The following is a 22,481-nucleotide window of genomic DNA, read 5'->3' as shown; positions in this document are numbered from 1 at the left end:
ACTGTCTTTTTCCTTTTTAGTCACCCCCTATTAAATTAATCTCAGGGGGAGGGGTGCTACTAATTTAATGAAATAGTAGCATCTAATAGCGGGCTTTGATTTTAGTAGCGGTTTCGAATAAGTGTGAATCTTGCCAACCGGACATGCTATTAGCCCCTACTATTTAGTCAGTAGAACCTTATAGCGGTAACCGAACGAGCCCTTACTTTTACTCTAGTTAAGTTCACTTATTCAAAGTCGTCTCCCGAACCCCCGATATGTTTAAGCCCCCCCTCACAATTTTTTCTGGCCTCGCCACTACCTTCGGTACAAGAAAAATCGTGAAACTTAGCAATAGCGTTAGCTAGACTGTTGCCACAGCGTTTAATAAAGGCAAAAGAGATAATCAAAAGAACGAGCAATGTCCAGGCAATCTTCAATAAGAGCGCCGTAAGATGCGGAAGTAAATTCTCCTCCATTCAAAGTCTCGATAATTCGTAGATTGTCTCCCTCTATCACAGTGGAATTCCAACCCACTTCTCTAGCCTTCCGAATAGCTTGTAGAGCAGTTTTTGCTTCCCCGTCGGTTGGTTTCAGCCAATCTAAAAATCTTTCAACACACCACCATATATGCATTGCTCTCGCCAATCTCTTGCGACCATAGATGCAATGAAGAAGTCTCTGTCAACTTGGAAAGATGTGTCGAAATTGGTCTTAATTATACCTTGAGTTGGGGGTAACCATGTAGAGAGGTGTTTAGAATTATGTCCAATGCGCAGCTGCATCTTTGCCGCCCGGTGGAAGTGAGAAAGATAATCTACACTCCAATGAATAAAAGTAATTGTTCAAATTTGTTAGGGTAAACTACGGCTAACACCCAAGTTAAGGTTAAAATACGAAAAAAACGGCTTTTGTTTGGTTAATTACAAAAATACAGTTTTTAGTACACCACAATTTGATATTTAAAGGTGAGACACATTTTTTTTCTTTTTTTAAGAAAATCAAGAGATACATCTTATGATTATCTTATTTTTTTAAGAAAATCAAAAGATACATTTTATGATTATCTTATTTCAAAATGTGAAGCTCAAATGAAATAAAACCGATACAAACTAGACATTTCATATTCTCTTAAAGAGTCCACTAAATTTAACACCATAAGAATACACGTGTGAGAAAATTCATAATTAAAGGGTGACTAATTTACCCAATTTGTTGACAATTCGCTAGCAAGATGTTCGTATTTTGCCAAATAAATTGTGAAAATCTTTTAACAATAATCATCGCCAAACAAAAACGGTTCCAAATTTTGGTAGGGCATTGGTAATAAATTCGTCACACCGAAAATACAGTAAATATAATATTACCGAACCAAACCCATCCCTAACTAGTATGTAAGTTAACCTATATTTCCAAAGTCTCACAGCAGAATCAGAAGAAAAAAAAAAAGAGAAAAAAGAAAAAAAAAACATGAAAAATAAAAGAAATTAAATATTGGGCTTAAGGAAGAGAAATTAAGTGCAGAGAGATGGGGAATTAGGGGTTTTAAACTAAAGTCAACAATTTCCAAACTCTCTCTTTCTCCTCTTAGGAAACTATGATATGGAACTTTCTAGAAGGAAAAAACGTCGGAGTAATTAATCTTCGACTTCTTCATCTTCTTCATCTTCTTGATCCTCGTCATCGTCAGAGCCATCCTGCACAAAAGATATCGAAATAAATCAAACATGGCCAATGGAAAATAAATATATAAACCGTCCAAAATATTAACTTCAAAAGCAAAAGTGATGAGTCAGTAAATATTAAGGTCAGTGATCTTATGTACCTCGTCATCATCATCATCCATTTCAAATTCCTCTTCATCGGCATCCTAAACAAAGGTAATAATTCACGACAGTTTAGATATATACATACATTTATATATATATTGTTGCATAGAAATCTACAATCAAACTACAAGGTTATATGATTAATATGCTAATATTTAAAATTTAATAGTAAATGGACTATACAAAAATTTAACGCAATAAAAACAAAAATTTAACACAATAAAAACAAAAAGTTTAATATCAAAAGAATTTCATTTAATTTGTAATATTTGTCAATGCATGGCAATTGACGTGTGTCCGAGTAAATCAAATATAACATTGAAAAAAAAAAGAATAAAACTCTCTTAATATACCTGCTACTTTAAAATGTTATTAGAGTTGTAAAGTACAATAAAAATATTATTAATTTATAAAAAAAATACAATTGCAGATGAACAATATTAAAAGAAGAAAAAATAGTGATTATAAGATGTAAAAGTGTTGGTATTACGAGTAATTATCATATATTATTGTATTTGTACTTAAAATCTAATATTTTAGCACAATTTTTAATTTTATTCTGAAAATATATTTTTTTGCTGAAAATCGTACAAATCGTAAAAATCGTAAAAATCGGATCGTAAATCGTACAAATCGAATTTAAATCGTACGATTTTTTAAGATTTACGATTTATTCAACGATTTGAATCGAGAAGGATTCAAATCGAATCGTACGATTCAAATCGTAAATCGTACGATTTTGATAACAATGTATATATATATAATTAGAGAGAGAGAGAGAGAGAGAGAGAGAGAGAGAGAGACTTACATTGTTAAAATATGTGAGGGGATTAGGCCACAAATCATCCTTGATTATTTCAGCTACCTGCTACAGAAAATAACGGTGGAAAATACATAACAGTGTGTTAATAGTAAGAAAAAAGGATCAATCTCAATTACGGGGTGTTTGCAAAAGCTTTTGAATAAGTAGAAGTTGATGATTGTGAGTAAATTTAAAAAATAAACGCTTATTTCTAAAAGTTAGTGGTGTTTGCAAATCCTTTAAAAAAAACTTTATTTGTTGAGGTGCTTTTAAATTAAAAAAGCTACCTCATACATGCTTTCTCGAAATTACAGCTTAAAACAACTTATTATAAGAGAAGCAAAAGCAGAAATTGGTTTTGCAAAGACTTGCAAACTAATTATGAGCCGGAAAAAAAAATTCATAATCAGTTTGCGAAAGCTTTTGCAAACACCCCTTAGTAATTTGATTAAGTGAGAGAATGTGTACCTCATCTTGAATCTCATCCAAATCACCATTGTGCAGAGAGTCATTAAACCACGAAAAGAAGCTGCATTACAATGTCAGAGTCAAAATCGGGAGACGATATTTTATGAAGTCAAAGCTCAAAGGAAATGTACGCACATTCGCAATGCCTTATTGACGTGAAGCACTAAAGTAGACACATATTTCAGCTAAATAAGATTTTGCATTACATTCTACTCGAAATATCTGTGTGTATATATTAGCTGGTTAAAATATACAGCCCAATTACTAGACTAATAGTTTCTGACAAGAAACAAAGCATATGAAGATGCTTATCGCCATAGACGATCGATAATACAAGAAAAACAACTTGAAGAATAATTCAAATCTATTATGTAAGAAAATAACCCGAGATAAAGGGAGATGGAACCAACCTTTCTTCAGCATGAGTTCTTTTGTTTCCTTTCTTCTCTTCAACGACCCCATTAGGAATTCCCTTCAAATCCCAAACAAGCACAATAAATTAGACGAACAGGAAACTGAAATGCTTATATATTCAATACTTATTATTTATATTTAAGTTCTTCCAAATTAAACTCGGAATTAGGAAGCTTACCATGCCTTCTTTCCACTTAATCGACGTTGCTGTGATTTTTGTTGTTCCCTCCTCGAGAAAGGCAAATGTCTTTGTGAGCTTAGCATCTTCAAAGAAAGGATTCGGCTTGAAGTGCTGAACCAAACACAAAAATAAAAAATTAAATAAAAATCATAACAACTTAAACTAAGTGATGGAAAAAAAACGAAGACTCACAAATGTGATGGAGTAACCAGATTTCACATCTTTGCAATCCTCCACCTCGAGGTTACTCAAATACTTGAAGATCTAACACATGAGAGAAAGGAAAAACCCCTTTAACATTGTAACTACAACATCTCAAATGTTCAAAATAAGCGAATGATAAATTTTCATCGTTTTTTTATATTCGAAAGGAAACTTAAGGGAGAAAAGAGAACAACCTTTTGGTCTTCTTCAGTCAAAAGTTCGCTGAGAGCAGGATGACTCATAAACTGCAAGAACAGAGTATACATTTTAAGGTGGAAGGACATAAATTACTAGGCATACATTTTTCTTAAGAAAAAAAAAATTGATAAAGAGAAATTACTAACCGCAGTTAACCAGAAATCGGGAATGGATTTGATGACTTCATTTCGCCTATCATAAGCTGGCTTGCGTACCTCATTGTATTTTTGTTCCACTTCCAAGACTTTTTCACTTGCTTCTTCATTGATCTGAAAACACATAGGGAAAAGAAAAAAAATCAACTTGTTGTTCTGGTGCTAATTACTTCATCGCTTAACATTTAATCCACTCGGGAATAGACAAATGAACTAATTCACTACAATTTCGATTTTACATAGAACAGGGAAGTCAAAACACCTAAATGACAACAATATATTCAAAGCCATACATAAATAATAAGACAGATTCTTTCAACCAAATAATTCAATTTCTGAAAAACAAACAGAGATCGATAAAGATACGATTTTTTTCTTCTCCAAGTGACTTACTCCACCCAGCCAATTTGATATTGATCATGACAAAAAGGTGTTTCTTCACAAAAGTTTCGATTCTAATTGCTAAAATCACTCTGTAACACAAGGTCAACGAGAATTGTCCTGCATTTATAATCATTTTTTCGACAAAAAGATTACGAAAAATTCGTGGGCCATTGGGCAACAATACACATAAACCAGAAAATCGTAATTCTCTTACAAAATTAACAACATAACGCATCTCCTACCCAAGCTAATCAAATAAAGATCACTTCTAAATGTTCTCACATAAATCAGAAAAAACAATTTTCTGGGTTAAAAATCCCGGAAAAATCATAAAACAAAGACAAATAGCGGATCTTTCCCCAAAATTTCCTATTTTTTTGCAAAAATAATCAACAGAAGAAGGTGGATTTACCTTTTCAAGTTCATCCTGAATTTCCTGAAGCTTCTCGATCGAGAGAACGAGGTCGCCGTCGACGTGGTCGGCGCCGTTTCTCTCCTCCTCGGCCTCTCCAGTTTTCTGCTTCTTCCCTTTGTCTGCCACCATTTTCTCTCTCCGAAAACCCTAGGATTTGCAGAAAAGCGAAAAAAGAAGAGAGGCTTTTTGTGGGGTTCGTCTGATTTGAGAGAGAGAGAGAGAGAGAGCCTTTGCTTAAACCCTAAATAAACCCTCGGGAGAGAGAGTGGTGCGTATTCTTTAAATAAAGGGCTGAGATTGCAGAAATCGTGGTACAAATAGAAAGTCATGGGGGTAGTATGTAATAATGAGGAACAATATGGGCAATTTCGACATTTCAATGGTTGTGAAGAAGAATGTTCAATTACATATAACCCCCATTTGTTTCTGGTATAGTGGCAATGTTTGGATTCGTTTCAGGAGTTATTTTTAATTTATTTTGAGAAAATATGTTCTAAGGAGAATAATTTGTGAATAAATGTAATGTTTATTTATATTTTGAGATGAAAAAATGTATTTTAGAAGAAATTTTTGAGGATTAAAGTGATGCTAGCTTATTTTTTTGTGAAAGCATATTTTATTGTAGCAGTTCGATTTTTTTGTTTGAATAGTTAAATCACGTTTAAAAGAAAAAAAAAATTTTGAAATTATTTTGGAATTTTTTTTAATGTAACAAACACCAATTTGTTACATGGACAAAATAAAAATGAAATGCAAATGTAATAAAATTATATAAATACTAACTCCTCTAGTTTTTCTTTTTTATATAACAAATGAGACCCCAATCAGTTGGTTCACTGGTTAATTTTTTTATAAACTAGAATAACTTGTAAATCATCCGAGAAATGTAAAACATACTAGTCATAAGATATGCGTGACAAACTTAGTTTAGGAAATGTCGACAATGGAATTAGAACTCGAAACATTTGACTTCACGAACTAGGTCATACGGCCCAACTCATCTAATATTTTGTTTGGGAATTTTGTTTTTACAATGCTATTTAATTCAATAATCCACTTTTAATAAGAGAAATTTAGGTGGTATAAATTATTGTTGTAATAAAAAGTTATGGTTGGATTTACGATTTCAATAAGAATCTGTTAAATTCGGTATATTTTTCAATGCACACATCATGTTTAATTTTTTTATTTATTTTTTCTGTCCTAAGATATAAGTTCCGGTGACAAACTTTATTAGAACTAAATGACAAGCTTAACTAAAATTTGCTTCACATCCTTATCAAAATTCATTTCAAAAATGCCCCTCCACTCACATATTCAAAATTACATCAGATTGTAAATATTCTATGATGTACTATGGTATTATTAAACATTTTTAATTTGCATCTATCATTTTTGTTATTTTATTGTTTACGCGGAATACGTTTCTCTTTTGTTTTTTTTTAATTACTATAACAATATTTTTTTTTTCTTTTTTTTCTAGATAATATTGAAAATTATGATTTTTATTTTTATTTTTTTTCGGTCGTAGTCATCTGCTGTCACCCGTAGTTTCGTTTTTATCAAATAATACAGCAAATTTTAAAAATACTATGGTATGATATGGTACACTATGGTATACTACGGCATACTGTGGTGTACTATTTATTCCGAACTATTTCATTCACCAACTCCCCGCCGTCGCCAAACCCTAACTTCCAACATCTTCCAGACACCGTTAAATCATAGCAGCCAATAAATTTCAGCCACCGCCAAACCCTACCTGCAAAAACCTAGTCGTCCACCAACCCTAGCCACCGACCAAATTAAACCCTAGCCTTCGACCAAATTAAAACCTAGCCACAATGCACCGTAAATCTGACCAAATTAAACCTTAGCCATCGACCAAATTAAACCCCAGCCGTCGACCAAATTAAAACCTAGCCACCATCCACCGTAGATCTGACCAAATTAAACCTTAGTCATCGACCAAATTAAACCCTAGCCGCCATAGCCGTCGACCAAATTAAAACCTAGCCGCCATAGCCGCCACCATCCGTCGTAGATCTGACCTCCACCACCATAGTCGTCGTAACCTCGTGCCTCCATAACCATCCCCTTATTAACCCCACCTCCACTACCATAGTTGTGTCATAGTCATCGCCCCCTCAGCAATGGTGAGAAGTGATGGAGAGGGAGAACGAGAGAGACAGACAGAGAACGAGAGAGGAAGATCGAGAGAGAGAGAAGAGAGAAGAGTAAAGAAAATAAGAAAAATAAATTTAGGAGAAACGTGTAGAGTTTATGGATTTAGGTTGAGAGCAAATTTGGGATAAAAAAATAAAAAATATGGGTCATATTTATTTTTGTAAAAAGAATTTAGTTCAGAAAAAAATATTAGAAATGTATCTCATATCTAATTATATTTCAAATTAGGGACCTCTAGCATATGATTTTTTTTTTTTTTTTTTTTGAGATACCCATTCATCTAATTTGGTGGTGATAAATAGTAGTGTCTTGTCCAACGATAGTTAGCCATCTATCTTTTTGGCACATAACAAAAGAACCCTAACTAATTTCCAAAAGTAAAAGTTAGTAAATCAAATTTAATATTCGAATTTCAACAACACTACATGTAATAAGTCTAAGTATAAGAGTTCAATGACATGATTTTTTGTTCAAAATGGAGTAATTAGTTAGAGAGATATTAAATGAGTGGGTGGAGAAGTTAAACAATTATATTGAAAAAGAAATGTCTTGTGTTTATTAAAAGTCGATATGTATTTATTATTTTAAATAATAATACATTTTATTTTTATAATAGTGTAAATGAGGAAATGTTATTAAGACCTATTTCCATTTTCTTTTATGAGAAAATAATTTGATAATGAATAACATTTGTTTATATTTTCGTGAAAACATTTTTTATCGTAGATGTCAAATCATGCAAGTCACGTATTTTAAGTAGTAGGAGCGAAAATTTTCAAAATTGAAGAAGATGAAATGATCATTTGTCTGATATTTGAGGGTTTCTTTTTTTTTTTGAGAGAGAACTTGCAAATCATTTGAAGTACTCTGCGTAAACTGCATCGTACAATAGCTCGTTGATCGATAAGATAAAACAACATTACACTAATCATATGTAACGAGCTCAGCCTAGAAAGTATAGATAATGACTAGACCACTCTTGCAGGGCTTCATTACCAGTGTTATTTGTTATTTGGATGTGTATTTTAAATAAAAAAAATGGACATAATAATAGTTATAGAGGCAAGAATTCAATTTTTCCTCCATAAGACAAATTGGTTCTTACGAGTGCTCTCAATTTATGGTAATTGTCTCAAAGATACAACAAATATTTCAGTTCCAGAGCAATATACAGTGAAAATGCTTGAATGAGAATGAGTGAATTTGCTAGAAGGGCTCATTTTATAGATACGTAGGAGTTGTGTGCAACATACACAACTCTTGGTAAGATGAGTCGATCAAATTGAAAAAAAATTAATAACTTAATTTAATCAAAAAAAAAAATATATTCAATTTATTCAAAACTAAGCCCAATTCCAAATGAAATCAAATCTTCCCCAAAAGCCCACATATCTTTGGGCTTTGAGCATACTTCAGCCCTTCTTAAATGTATTTATTGGTGTAACAAAATTCTCATTTAATCAGTCGGTTAATCTAATTAAAAAAAAAAACCCTATAGTAATTATCAATTTATCATTTCTTCAATTGTTGCTAAATTAATAAATTATATTTTTATTAATTTCTAGAAATTTAAATGCAAAGATTTAATTTCTTGCACATGATCGATGAAGACATGATTCGGATGAGCTGGAATAAAGATTGATTAATTAATTCAAAGTGGACCACAAAAATTTTGTAATACCTTGAAAACCTACACACTTGACTTTGATACTGATATCCAACCTATATAAATTGGTCCCCTTGAGAAACATTCCCATTCAGGGACCTCTTTATTTAATTTTATTACAACAACTATTAATTATCATTATTTAGTTTTTATCTACTTATAATATATATATCCATGAGTACAAGAAGAATAATATTAAAATACAATACCTATCAATTATCTCTTCAATGAAAGACATTCCATTTTTTGAATATTTGTCATGTTCATGCCTTAATTGCCTTGCCTAGAGAAAAATAGTTAATTTTTTTGATGATAAACTATATCCATATATAGAATATATAAATTGATAAATGTCGTTTCTGTTTTAATGATATCGTTTTGACTTCAAGTATGATTTTGAAAGTATTTGAGGCTGAATTTAATAAAATTTGGAACTTTTGTAGTTCTATGAGTTAGCTTTCTGATCCAAAGTAGTATTTGGATGTTGGATTACAAAGATATGAATGGATGAATCAATGAACCATGCCAACAACTCTAATATTTCGAGTTATCTAAAATTCAAAACTTAACTCATCCGTGCATATTTTTGCCATTCGACACCCAGTCCAGCCGATTCAAGTTGGGTTTTTTTCTTTTCTTTTTTGAAATTGGCCTTATAATATAGCCTATAACGCGCGCGCACACACACAAAGGGATTCGAACCCCCGACCTCTCATCAAAGACCACTATAGAAGAAGTTTCTGGTACAACCAAAATGAAAGGTTAGTTAGTATTAGAAAGCTAACTCAAAGAACTATAGTTTCTAGGTTCTGAATATTGCAAAAATCAGACTATAAATCAGTCGAAATCACATTCGAAGTCAAACCGATATTAGTAAAATTGAAACGACATTTAACATTTTGTATTCAGTAATTATATTTGGACATTATATATCTACTTGTAAATTTGTGTTATTTTTTTATGAATAGTTAAGAAAAAGAATGGGGGGAGTTGTCTCATAATTTCTGCAAATTTTTAGTCCACTTTCATATCAAATCATGGTCCCACCATTGAATAATATCTTTAGCTATAGAAAAGATGTTTTATTTATGAGCTTTTGCAAATTAAATATAACGAACTTAGATCTCACTTGAGAATGGCCACAAAAATTGTCCCATTTTTTGTAATTAAATTTTGATGAGTGATTATGCTTTTCATTTCCTTGTCAATATAGTTGGGGAATTCAATGGTGCAAACCAACTCTTTATATATATAATACATATATTAGTCTATATAATATATTAATGTTATAATAGAACATTCATATGTATCGATAACATTCAATAAAAAATTTAAATTGATCAATCCACCTATATTTTATAGAGAAGCACAACCAAATTGTTGGAACTATGTAGACCCTAAAGCTAGATACTCAAGCCTGACTTATGAGCTAGATGAGACGACCTGACCGACAAGCTTTTTTTTTTATTTAAAAATAAAAATAAAAATAAAGAGCCTCGAGCTCGAGCTCACCAAATTTGGCAAACTCGGGCTTGTCTACCTAAAGCTTACAAGCATAATGTACATAAAATATATTCAACTTTCTCAGACATAGATACAAGGCAACATGGGAAAAAAACACAATTGTTGGTTCTTACTTGAACAATATATAATGTTGTCTTTGCCCCCAAAAAAAAAAAAAGCAACATTATTTGCAAATAGTTGTTCTAGTGACCCCAACTAAAGGAATCTTCTGCCTAATGAAAACTACTATTACCACAACAAGATGGTCACCCTCAAACAAATTCATTAATGCATACAAAATATCAAACATAAATTCTATGCTACATCCTGTTATTAACACTGGGTGATTGTCAGCAGTAGATAAGCTGTTAAATAACCATCCAATAAGCATACGTGCACATGGGTAGATTTACACATAATCACACGCCTTAGCGGCAAATAACTTCCCAATATCAAACATGTAAATATTTTTTTTTTTTCAGACAAGAATGGCCGGTACTACTTCATATGGAGATCAACTAACATATTCTTGTTAGGGTTTTGATTGACATTTGAGATAGATATATACTATTTATGCATTCATCTTGTTGTGCCTTTTGATGACATATATAAAAGATCATGCATACATGTAAGAAAAGCCTTATATTATTACATAGTAGTAGGATAAGCATGCATCAAACCTCAACAATTAAGTACAATCAAAACATCATTAACAACACACTAAAAAAACAACAACAACAAATTGCATCACCATATCGAACCGCGCACGCTAAATGACCATCGGTAAAGATCTCGGCGACTTTAGGGCATGATCCATATCTTTAACCCTACCCGACTTTCCAAACGACACGTTCGAATCCGGGCCCACATTCTTCATGACCTTCTCATTCACCTTATGGCATAATACATTCTCCGCAACATCCACCGATTTATCGCTCTTGCAACCCAAAAGCCCGCCAGCTGGCCGGCTCTTCTGCCCCTCCGATTTCCCCCCTTGACCGCCGCCTTTCGTCTTGACCGCCCTTGTCACCAAATCGCCCGCAACACTCACACTCATTTCATCATTATTAATATTATTATTATAATCGGAAAGAATCGAGTAATCGGCTGCGCTAGCTGTGACTACGCTCCACTGAATACTCGCCTCACTAGGGGCATAATGGGAAATTCTCGGACTCATTTGATCCTCTCTCGGCAATAACTCCGACGAGGAGGAAGTCAAGACGAGCGGAAAAACGGACGATCCGGATATGTTCTCGATCTCGAATAAATCTGAGCTGGCATCGCTCGCCATGTCAGCGTTATCGCATATAATAGTGCTGCTGCCAAGAGTGGTAGTACTTTTAGCTGGAGGTGGTGTTAATAGTTGTCCTTTGTTGTTAATGGGGAATGCATCCCACGTCAGCATGGACAGTTTTCTCTCCATGTTTGTAGCTACCTCTCCCTTCGTGCTCTGCGTGCTCGATCCGAACACTTCGATCGAGTTTCTCGATAACTCATCCAAATCATCTTGAACAACTTTGATGGTACTATTATTCTTATTAACGTTGGCTGTCGGATTTTTATCGACCGTTTTTATGGCGGGAATCGTTATCCTTTCCGACCCGTTTCGAGCGGGTTTCGGCCCGTATAACGACGACGGCCCGTCCGGAACAGCTTCGTTGATGATGTGGATGGATTTCTTGTCGAAACACGGGCCTTTGCATCCGAACCCATTGAAAATCCTCCTCCCAATTGCCCTCTTATTGTTGTGCTTCGCCGCCTGATCAGAAGATCCGTACCTATGGAGATCACGACCGCCGACGCCAGCTGGCAAAAGGGCTGTTTGGTAATTATACGCACTACTCGCTTCGGAAGACAGGCTCGGAGTTCTTGGCCCAATCACGGGAACGCTGGATCCAACACGGGCCGGGTTTTCGGGCCCACGGGTATTATTATTCTTCTTAACGGGCTCGGTTTTGTACTCCAGCTTCATGTTGAAGTACCTGTCGGCGCCGAAAACGCCGATCTCGCCGTCTTTATTGTTCGGCTGCGAGAATGCGAACGATGACGTGGGATCTTTCACCGGGCCCGGATTTTCGAACACGAAGTTCTTGTTGTCCGCTGACGTGTTCCGATAGGAAAACGAGTCGGTGCGGAGATTGTTACTTGCGGTGTGATCCAACTGGCTAATTTCTTTCGGTTTCGAAAACTTGATGGTAAAAGGTGGTTTGATCATAGTAGGGTTTGATGATGAGGTCATTAATATTGGATTAGTAGTAGTTTCTTGAGAAGAAACTGATCTGTGTAGTAAGCTGTGATCTTTCGCCGTATCGAGGTAGTACGAAAATGAAGCAACTCGAAGGCTCAAGTTGTCTGCTGTTTCCATTGGTAAAATGCAGATGCAATTACAGAAAGAAAGAAATTTACTACAAGTAGTGTATGTGTGTGTGTGTGTGTATATATATTTATGTAAGAATGTTTGAAGATGTATGTAGGAATTAAGGAGATATTTTTGAGACAAAAGTGTTTGTAGTAAAGGAAAAGAAGTGTGGAAGTGGAAGTATATGTATTGGTTTGGACAAGAGGTTTTTGTTTTGATTTGGGTGTTCATCAAAATTTAAAAGCTGCTGCCCCCTTAAGTAGGCATATGGAAAAGAAGTTACATACATATAAATTTTATAATAATATAATGAATGTGGGTCCTACTTGCTTATGGGCCTTGGCTTCCACATTAATATGGTTTTCATTTTTTCATATAAATTTTTTAATGAATCAGTAATTGATATGTTTAATTGACCGACCTAATGGGCCTATAATTTATTTACCTACTAGGTTACGACTCTGATTTAAAAGACCACAACTATGAAAGTCTAAAAACACTTTCAAATAAGGCTTGAGCCCAATAAAATAATTTCAATTCAATTAACGAAGTATAAATTAATGTTTTAATTCATTTGTTAATGTACGTTCTAGAATTCAAACAATTCAACTGCTCATATTCTCTCCACAATTTTACTATCCGCATGTTTGACTTGGGCGTCGGGAGGGGTATACGTTGGATCAACCCCTAGCCTAGTTTACGTGTTCTCTGTTCGCATGTATCTCAGGATCATCTAGCTCGTGAGCGAGTGATTCACTTTGCTCTCCAACTCATCCTAACTTAATTACTTAAGGTGGTCTAATTATAGCATCATCAAGAATGAAATTTCTGAATTCACAGATCGAAATCGAGTTTTATTAAATTTCAAACTATTTTTTTTTTTCATTTTCAATTATTATTTTTTGATTTTTTTTTTTTTTGGATTGAACATTTTTTCTTATCTCGACAATTTGCATTGTTAACGAGAAACTCAGATTGACAATAATCTTTCACCGCGCAATGCATATCAACTTGTGACAAAATGGTGCTAGGGGTCGTCATTCGATATATTATCTAAAAAAATGAAGTTCTTTCTCAATTTAATCTCATATTTTAGAGTATTTAGTTCTTCATTTTTTTTATCATAATCAATTCCTAACGAATCAATGATCAAATAGGATTGAATTTTGACTCAAAATAAATTTGAAGGGATGTTTGTGTAATTCTTTAAACTTGATAGGGTTTAAATGTCACTTAATATATGGAAGTCAATGTAATTTTTCCTATAACATAAATGTTTTAGTAAGGGTAGATTTTTTTATTTATTGAGCTTGGATTGATTTTATTTTATATAAATTGAACCTTAAGGGAGGTTTGTGGAATTCGTCAATTCGTCTAGGATAGGCGTAATGTATCCTATACTTCATCCGTTTCATAAAATCTGGCGTTTAAGGTTTGTTCTCACACACGTATTAAGAAATTTATTAAATATGGTTGAATTTTAAGAAGAGAAAAAAAAATATATAGCATTTGATCATTTGATCTATTTTGATTGCCATTTGAGACACATGAATTATTTATGCATTGAGCTTGTTCCTTTTGATGACATAAAAAATCATTCATACCCTCATGTAAAAAGCCTTGCATTATTACATAGTAGTAGGATAAGCATCAAACCTCAACAAGTACAATAAAAACATCATTAACAACACACGAAAAAGATAGATTATTAGTAAGAGCATCTTCCAACTTTAACACCATTTTTTCACCAAATCCTATTTTTTGTGGTGAAAAAATGGTGTTATCTCCCACCCGCAGTACACCATTCTATAATTTCTCTATTTTTTGTGACAAAATAGTGTATTTGGTCTCCCACCAATTCCATCAAATTTTACACAAAATAATAAAATATTAATATTTCACCATTTTACCATTTATAGAGAATATGATTTGGTTTGGTCTCCCATGGCATTTCACCAAATATATTACAAAATTATAATTTTAATGTGAATTGTAAATTTAGTCTATTTTATTACTAAAATATTGATTATGAATAATGATTAATTTTATTAAGTATATAATTTAGAAATTATGATAAATATCAAAAATTTATTGAAACATGAATGAAAATCGACTTAGATTATTATACATATAATAAAACCACGAATAAACAATAATTTCATTAATTATTTCCTAATAACCTTACAACATACATTAATCATAAAAACATTACAACATTTTTTTTGCCCAAAAATATTATTTCATTGATAACAGGGGCCTCGTTAAAACCTTGTTTCGCCTAACAATGAAAGAGTACCCCTTATTAGGAGATGAGTCTCATTCACCATTATTATCGTCATCATCTTCAACATAAGAGTACCCATTTTTGTTGTTTTATGATAATAAATGTATTTATTGTTTAAAAATATTATTTATTTTGGCCATACATTTTTATATTTATTTAAAAGTTAAATAATAATAATAATAATAATAATAATAATAATAATAATAATAATAATAATAATAATAATAATAATAATAATAATAATAATAATAATAATAATAATATATTTTAAATTTTGAAAACTAATTCACTAATTAACACTAATATATTTATTATAAATATATTTATAAGTTGGTAATCACATGAAATTAGTTAATATAATAATTGTATATGTTAATTATAAAATGATGTTAATTACACCAAATCCTATTTTCACTTCTACATATGATAGAAAAAATAGGATTTGGTGGAAAAATGGTAAAATGGTGGGACGGGTGGGAGATGAAAATTTCTTCACCAAAAAATTTGGTGAAAATATAGGATTTAGAGATATAGTGATATAGAGTTTGACCAGGGTGGAAGACTAAACTAAATCACTATAATTTTAGGTGTAATGGTGATTTGGAGATTTAGGTTGGGAGACTAAAAACACCTAAATTATGTGATAATTATAGGATTTGGTGATGGGTGGGAGATGCTCTAACACACCATACAAAAATAACAAAAGTAAAATTCATCACCATCGAAAACCGCACTAATTGACCATTGGCAAAGATCTTCGAGACTTCCGAGCATGAACGGTATATTTTACTCTACCGCGCTAAGTGTTTAAAGCATTATTGGAATTCTAAAGTAACATATAATATATGTATAACAAAAAAAATCTTCTGAATTGACAAAAAAACTTGAAGCGCGAAGAGAATCATATTCAAAAATTTCGGATATCGTTGATTTGTATCGTAATAAGTTTGACTTTTGAATATATTTTTTAGTTCTAGCTTCTCATTTTTGGAAGTTTTTTGAGAAAAGAATCATAATTAGTTTGTTATATGTATATATAACAAAGCTATAGTATTCAAGAAAACGCAATAGGCGGCTAAGATAGTAATTAATATTGTAGTCGCTAAAGAATAATGGTGATAATGTACGTTTGTTACATTTAATGGGGAGAAGATGAATTGGTGGCTGAAAAACAAGGTTAATTGGCCTCCATTCATTCATTTTTCATTGGTGGGGGCCCACAAGAGTTGTCCACGTCATAATAAATTTGCTGATGTGGATCTCAAAAATACATTATTATATTATATGATCTGAGTATTACTTCACATAGCTTTGGTTGTCGGTTTGGTAACAGTGATTGGAGAAAAAAATGACCATTCAGCTCTGGAAATGGATAAAATTGTGGATGTACAACTCTATCACAATCTTAGCAATTTAATTATTAGAATATTTTTTTTAACATAATTTGGGATATGTCAAAAGTTATTGAACTATTTAATGTGCTGATAAATTTTTTTTTTTTTTTCTAAATATTTTGTGAATATGAGTATGTATTTCGAAATGAAAATCTGGACAAAATTTCAATTGAGATTTGAGACCGAAAAAAAGTAAGAGATGCAAGAACTCGGTTATTTCTCCTCAAGGCAAATTTGCCCTTAAAAGTGCTCTCGATTATGACAAGTGTTTCTAAGATGCAACGACTAACAAATCCTAAACAGTAGCGCACTAAATCTAAGGGATTACGACTAACAATACAAATAGAAAAAAAAAAAAAAATGGTACACTACTATTTTGTGTTGATTGAACGAGTTACACCAAGTATATTCGTGCCACTTAAAACGAAACATAAGATTTCCAAAAAAAATTCGTGTTGATCTACACTAAACACCTAAATTTTTTTCAAAAAAGTTTACAAATAAGATTTTTACCTCAAAACCGGAGTACAATTAGGCCACTCGGATGAATGTTATTGTCCGTCGAATATTATTGAATCAAACTTCACGATTTACAAAATGTACAAATTTAAGGGTAAATTACAACCCATTCCACGAGGTATGGTTATATTACGAAAACCCCCATAATGTTTGAATAATTACAACTTCCCCTCAATTAGGAATCTTCTTACACGTCCGTCCATATGGTATCAAATTCAACATAATATTCTAAATTGTGTGAAATGTTCTCTAGTTTGTACTCGTTTTGTGCAAAGATGCAGTTTCTGATGCACCGTAGTTTGATACATACAAGTCTAGAGACACATCTTATGATCATCTTGTTTCAAAATGTGGAGCTCGAATGGGATAAAACGGGTAGAAAATTGAGAATAGTTCATATAATCTAGAAGATTCCACCAAATTTGACACCGTAAGGGTGGACGTGTAAAAAGATTTATAGTTGTGGGGTGGTTCAAATTACGCAAACAAGAGGGGTTTTTTCATAATTTGATCATAATTCAGGGGTTTGGTTGTAATTTACCCCAAATTTAATGACAACGTCCACAGGGCCGTTCCTGAGAATTCGGGGGCCCTAGGCGAGGTTTAAAGAACAACTGAAAACGGGGGCCCCTATTTGATAAATTATTTTTTTTATTAAAAGGTGTTAGAAATTGAATGTGCTAAAAAAATATAAATAATATTTTCTAAAAATGATGAAATAAAAGATTATGGGGGTTCGGGGGCAGTGCCCCCGAAATATTTTTTGAAATGTATGAATATAAAATAACTAAAAATATGGAAAAAAAAATTCAAAATAAACAATATGATTTGCTGGTTCACTTCCTCCCGTGACATATAATCTTCATATCAAATAGACTTCATAAATATTTATAAATTTGAATACACTAATGAATATTGATTCTTATTTTAGAATAAAAATAAGTAATTAAGACATTATAAATTTAATATTTAGGGGCCCCCAAGGTTATGAAAATTGCAAAAATATCTATTGATCATTTAGTTTAAATTTATCTTAGAATTGATGTTCCAAAATATTATATATAATAAATTTATAAAAATAAATACTAATATATAAAGTGTATATAAAATAATTTGGGGGCCCTAAATTTTCGTAAAAAATCGGGGGCCCTAGGCGACCGCCTACTTTGCCTCCCCTGAGAACCGGCCCCGAACGTCCACCAAATGCTTCTAGATGACTAGATGCTCCTATTTTGTTTTTTTTTTTAATTTCAATTTTGGAGGGAAAATAACTGTTTCTGCTGCAAACACAAAAACCCCGTTATATAATTGCACTACTTCACAAATCCATTTTTTTTCCCAATTCATTTCTTCCAACAATCGCAAATCTCCATTTCTTAAATCGCAAAATCTCTGTTCACGAGTGCGCAGTTTTCGTTCTGCTTGATCGGAAACCCAGAAGAATTGGGAAATTCTGGAATTATCAGCCGTTGAAGATCTAAATACACAGCTCACAGGTCGGAAATTGATTTCTAGTTTATTGTGTTTCAATTTATACATGATTTTGATTTTGATTTTCTTGAATCGTAATTGAGTAGCATGGGCAGTGTGTTGACGATTTGAAAGAGTTAATTGCATAGACCCCCCTGTGTTATTTCTCGGAAGCAAAAAACCCCCCCGGAAAAAAAAATTAGCTTATAACCCCCTCTGTTGTGTTTTAGTCAGCCCACCGCCCCTTTGTGTGCATTGACTCGTTGACTTAAGTGAAATGACAGAATTACCCTTAATAAAAAATAAAGCGAAAAATAAAAAATAATGTCCCAACAATTTTTAATAAATTTTCAATTTTAAACAAACAAATATAAATAAAATATGTGTTAAATATAATAACAATTAAAAAAGGAAAAGAAAAAAGAAAATAGTGTTCTTCTTCATCCCGTCTGCCACCACACCCCACACCCACCACCACAACTTCATCCACCATTTTCCCCAAGCCCCAGCCCTCCGCACCGCCGCCGTCCCAAGGAATATTGGGGAACCAGCTCAGCAAAACCCTAACCATCAAAACCCCACTGTAAAGGTCTCGGCAAGAATCGCATCAGGGCTTCGGGTTTCAAGAATCCGGGTTGCCGCCGCCGCTGGAGCAGCAGCCGCCGCCTTGTACGAGCGGAAGAGATGTAGCATTGGGTGGGGCGAAGATGGTGCCATAACACCGAAAATAGACTGCCGATTTGGGTAGATTGGAAAGGAAAAAGAATTTCACCTCTTCCTTCCCCAGGTTACTGGACTGGGATTTATCATAGCGGTGCTGTAGACCTTGCTATGGGGGTTCGTAGTTATGGCTTCCAAAAGAAAAGAGCCATAGCCACGGACTTGTAAAGGTGAAGCTTTCTGAGTTCTATTTCCAGTCTGTAATAACAACAGACTGAACACAAAGCAGCCAATCGAAACCAACCTTCGAAGAGACACGAATCACATACCTTTCTGACAAACCGGATTAATTAGGAAGGGTTAGATCAACATCTCCGCTGGGGCAGGGCATTCATGGATGGGCCGACAAAACAGCTTTTCCATGGGGGGGGGGGGGTCAAGAAGAGCGGAGGAGACATGTTGTAGAAGGAAAGGGGTGGGTCCGGCGGGAAGAGGTGGTGATGTGCCGGTGGTGGTGGTGGTGGTGGTGGGAATTTGGTGGTGGTGATTTCAATGGCGAAGAAGAAATTTGGATTTTGGGGAAGACGATATTTTTTCCAAAGTAGTGATTTCAGCCCACAATTTTGATAATTACAATTTAGTCCTATAACTTTAGATTATTTATAATTGAATCAGTCTGGGTTTTTTTCCTCTTACAAAGGGTTTTTATGTCTTTTCCTGTCCTAAAATATCCTAAAACGCACGCCCAGCTGCATGAACCGCGAGTGTATCCCACGATTCGCTCGTAGGGTCCTTATTGTCATTGACTTCCTTTCATAGGGGGGTATTTGCTAATTTATTTATCCGAGGGGTTTTTTTGCCAATTAGAGATTTCACAGGGGAGCCGAGTGCAAATACCCCCGATTTGAAATTACGAGCTCCAGAATGTTTCTCATTTTAGGTATTTCAGATTTGGGGACGAATTGTTTTAATTGGATTTGTAACTTGTTATCTTATTCCGTTCTCTCTCGTGCTTATTACGAGTTCCGAAATGTTAGTGATTTTAGGTATTTTGGATTTTGGGGAGGAATTGTTTTCTTGGATTTTGGGGACGAATTATTGATTGCCCTAACAAATCAGCTTATGCATTTTGGTTCATTTATTCTGTACGGGATTGTATCGTAATTCCTCGAAGATAAGATTCAGCCCGTTAATCGAAGGCTACTTTTCGTGGGCAGGTGTTTGTGGATTGTACAAGATTCAGTTCATCCATGGATTTGCCCTCTACATCATCTCAAGGGGGTGATGATGAAATTGTTCGTTCGACGGGGGGTCTTAAAAAAAATAAACTCATTCGAGATATAACCGTGTTTTCCTCGCTCGGCTATGACAGGTCAGAGAAGAGTCTAGAGAAATCAACTGAAATAAATGATGGTGATGATAGTAGTAACTCTGTTGACGATACATCCTTGCTTATATTGGAGCACAAATTTTACGAACTATTATCTCGAGGGAAATTCGTAGAAGCTTCGAAGACTCTCAGGCACGAGATCGCTCCACTTGGTATCAGCGAAGAAATAGTTCGTAAGCTCTCTACATTGGTTGTATCTCCACCGCAGAATTTATGCGGTCAAGAATTGGGAATCAGGTCTCGTAAGAGATTATTAGAGGATCTGCAAAATTTGCTTCCCCCAAAAAAATCGTTGAAGCCAAATCATCAACATGGAAAAGACGAGCCTCGTTTTAAACCCATAAAGGTGATTTTATATACATGTATTATGTCCTTTTCCGTATAAAGCTATAATTATCTCATCACTCATGTATTGATCTCTCTCTCTCTCTCTCTCTCTCTCTCTCTCTCTCTCTCTCTCTCTCTCTCTCTCTCTCCTTCTTTTTTTCGTAAAGTACTATTACAGAAATTAAAGTGTCCCGACGATGAAGTGTGGTTTATGCAATTTTCTCACAATGGGAAGTATTTGGCCGCCGCGGGGGGTACTGTGGTGGGTATATGGAAGGTAATGCTGCTTCTCGTCTCAAACTTATCTGTTATATATATGTTATTTAAGATTGAGTAAAAAAAGGTAACCCTTTTTTTTTTTACGGTAGTTTCTGGATTCTGGTGAGTGTTTACTCCATTGTAAATTAGTGGGTCACACGCAACCCGTCTCGTATATTACATGGAAACGCAACTATCTTCAACTTCTGAGCTGCGGTGTAGAGGAGAGCGTAAAGCGATGGAACATAGCTCCCTTCGTCGAGATAGAGTATGTTCTTCTCCGCACATACGGAAAACAGAATCTAGGTACAGTCTCGTGCGTGTGGGCCCCAGACGGGAAGCATATATTCACCGGTTTTAACGACGGCAGTATTAGCATGTGGAATCTCCAAGGAGAAGAGGTCCTTTCTTGGCAAGGGGGGTACACCACGAGGATTGCTGACCTGGCGATCAGTCCTGATGGAGAGGAGCTCATATCCACTTACAGATACAATAGGATACTCTTGTTCAAATGGAGAACTGAGGCCCGCAGATACATCGACGAGTTCGAACATATAATTTCGTTCACACTGTCGAAAGACGGTAGGTTTTTGCTGGTTAGCATGTCGTACGAACAAATTGATCTGTGGAACATAAAAGACCAAGTTCCGTATATGGTGATGACTTACGAGTGGCATATACGTAAAAGTTACGTTTTGAGGGCTTGTTTTGTTGGACGGGATGAAGATTTTATTGCCAGTGGAAGCGAGGACTCTAAGGTACATTATTACCACTCATTAAAAATACAAAATAAAATCGTTTGATTTATAGTGATAAAGGGTTTGTATTTTTATACACAAAATTGAGTAACGGGTTCTCTGGTGTATATATATATATATATATATATATATATATATATATATATATATATATATATATAGGTATACTTATGGCATACGGAGACGGGGGAGCTGATGTGTACTTTTGATGATCATTCGGCTGTTGTGAACTGTGTGTGCTCGAATCCTGCTCGTCCTGATGTGATAGCTTCTGGAAGTGATGATCGTTCAATAATTGTGCAGCTAATTGTGCGGCGTTAAATGTATTATACGTATTCGTTCTACATATGCTTGTTACTACTAGTTGAGATAGTTTTTCACTTTCGACTGCATTTGCAATATATGAATATATGACTGTGTTTGGCATGAGCAAATGGCTCACTCAGTTTTGCCAAAGTCTAATAACTACACCAGCACGAAATTTGCTTGTTAGTCTTCTGTATCTTTGTCATTATATATATATATATATATATATATATATATATATATACACATATATACACTATATGTATATAAAATGAAGAATGTTACTGAAGTTTCATGTAGAAACAATAAAGTAATTTAATTATTGTTTAACTTAAGATAAATTGTATAAGTAACTTTTTCATTTAGGT

At 33.9% G+C, this 22,481-nt stretch overlaps 3 protein-coding genes across 4 annotated transcripts; 1 reads left to right on the top strand and 2 right to left on the bottom strand.

Moving 5' to 3' along the window:
• Positions 1-1,264: 1,264 nt before the first annotated feature.
• NRP1 (NAP1-related protein 1) lies at positions 1,265-5,339 on the bottom strand. Of its 2 annotated transcripts, none has more exons than XM_012997562.2 (10): positions 5,027-5,339; positions 4,222-4,344; positions 4,072-4,122; positions 3,866-3,937; positions 3,671-3,784; positions 3,489-3,550; positions 3,079-3,139; positions 2,617-2,676; positions 1,805-1,849; positions 1,265-1,676 (listed from the first exon to the last, which is right to left on the bottom strand). In XM_012997562.2, exons 1-10 carry the CDS (start codon positions 5,156-5,158, stop codon positions 1,617-1,619), a joined length of 780 nt encoding a protein of 259 aa, XP_012853016.2. In that variant the 5' UTR covers positions 5,159-5,339; the 3' UTR covers positions 1,265-1,616. The 2 variants fall into 2 exon arrangements, with proteins under 2 accessions (XP_012853016.2, XP_012853017.2); XM_012997563.2 differs by having other exon boundaries at positions 2,617-2,673; positions 5,027-5,317.
• A 5,673-nt stretch (positions 5,340-11,012) lies between these two features.
• LOC105972617 (protein PHYTOCHROME KINASE SUBSTRATE 2) lies at positions 11,013-13,015 on the bottom strand. The gene has a single exon (XM_012997587.2). It carries the CDS (start codon positions 12,976-12,978, stop codon positions 11,155-11,157), a length of 1,824 nt encoding a protein of 607 aa, XP_012853041.2. The 5' UTR covers positions 12,979-13,015; the 3' UTR covers positions 11,013-11,154.
• A 5,123-nt stretch (positions 13,016-18,138) lies between these two features.
• On the top strand, positions 18,139-22,296 carry LOC105972510 (WD repeat-containing protein 26 homolog). Its single transcript, XM_088816987.1, has 5 exons — positions 18,139-18,440; positions 20,292-20,810; positions 20,970-21,068; positions 21,160-21,807; positions 21,970-22,296. Exons 2-5 carry the CDS (start codon positions 20,325-20,327, stop codon positions 22,126-22,128), a joined length of 1,392 nt encoding a protein of 463 aa, XP_088673113.1. The 5' UTR covers positions 18,139-18,440; positions 20,292-20,324; the 3' UTR covers positions 22,129-22,296.
• Positions 22,297-22,481: the final 185 nt, after the last annotated feature.

The sequence above is a fragment of the Erythranthe guttata genome, chromosome 4 (assembly GCF_056151865.1).
Source record: "Erythranthe guttata isolate IM_541 chromosome 4, IM_541, whole genome shotgun sequence".
Classification (NCBI taxonomy): domain Eukaryota; kingdom Viridiplantae; phylum Streptophyta; class Magnoliopsida; order Lamiales; family Phrymaceae; genus Erythranthe; species Erythranthe guttata.
This window is presented reverse-complemented; position numbering and strand designations above follow the sequence as displayed.

Excerpts from the sequence above, each read along its gene's own strand:
- NRP1 (XM_012997562.2), bottom strand. The coding sequence starts at position 5,158 with ATGGTGGCAGACAAAGGGAAGAAGCAGAAAACTGGAGAGGCCGAGGAG. Across the intron at positions 2,677-3,078 it reads TGGATGAGATTCAAGATGAG|CAGGTAGCTGAAATAATCAA; the intron begins GTACACATTCTC and ends TATTTTCTGTAG. Across the intron at positions 1,850-2,616 it reads CCCTCACATATTTTAACAAT|GATGCCGATGAAGAGGAATT; the intron begins GTAAGTCTCTCT and ends ACCTTTGTTTAG.
- LOC105972510 (XM_088816987.1), top strand. The coding sequence starts at position 20,325 with ATGGATTTGCCCTCTACATCATCTCAAGGGGGTGATGATGAAATTGTT. Across the intron at positions 21,069-21,159 it reads CTGTGGTGGGTATATGGAAG|TTTCTGGATTCTGGTGAGTG; the intron begins GTAATGCTGCTT and ends TTTTTACGGTAG. Across the intron at positions 21,808-21,969 it reads GTGGAAGCGAGGACTCTAAG|GTATACTTATGGCATACGGA; the intron begins GTACATTATTAC and ends ATATATATATAG.
- LOC105972617 (XM_012997587.2), bottom strand. The coding sequence starts at position 12,978 with ATGAACACCCAAATCAAAACAAAAACCTCTTGTCCAAACCAATACATA.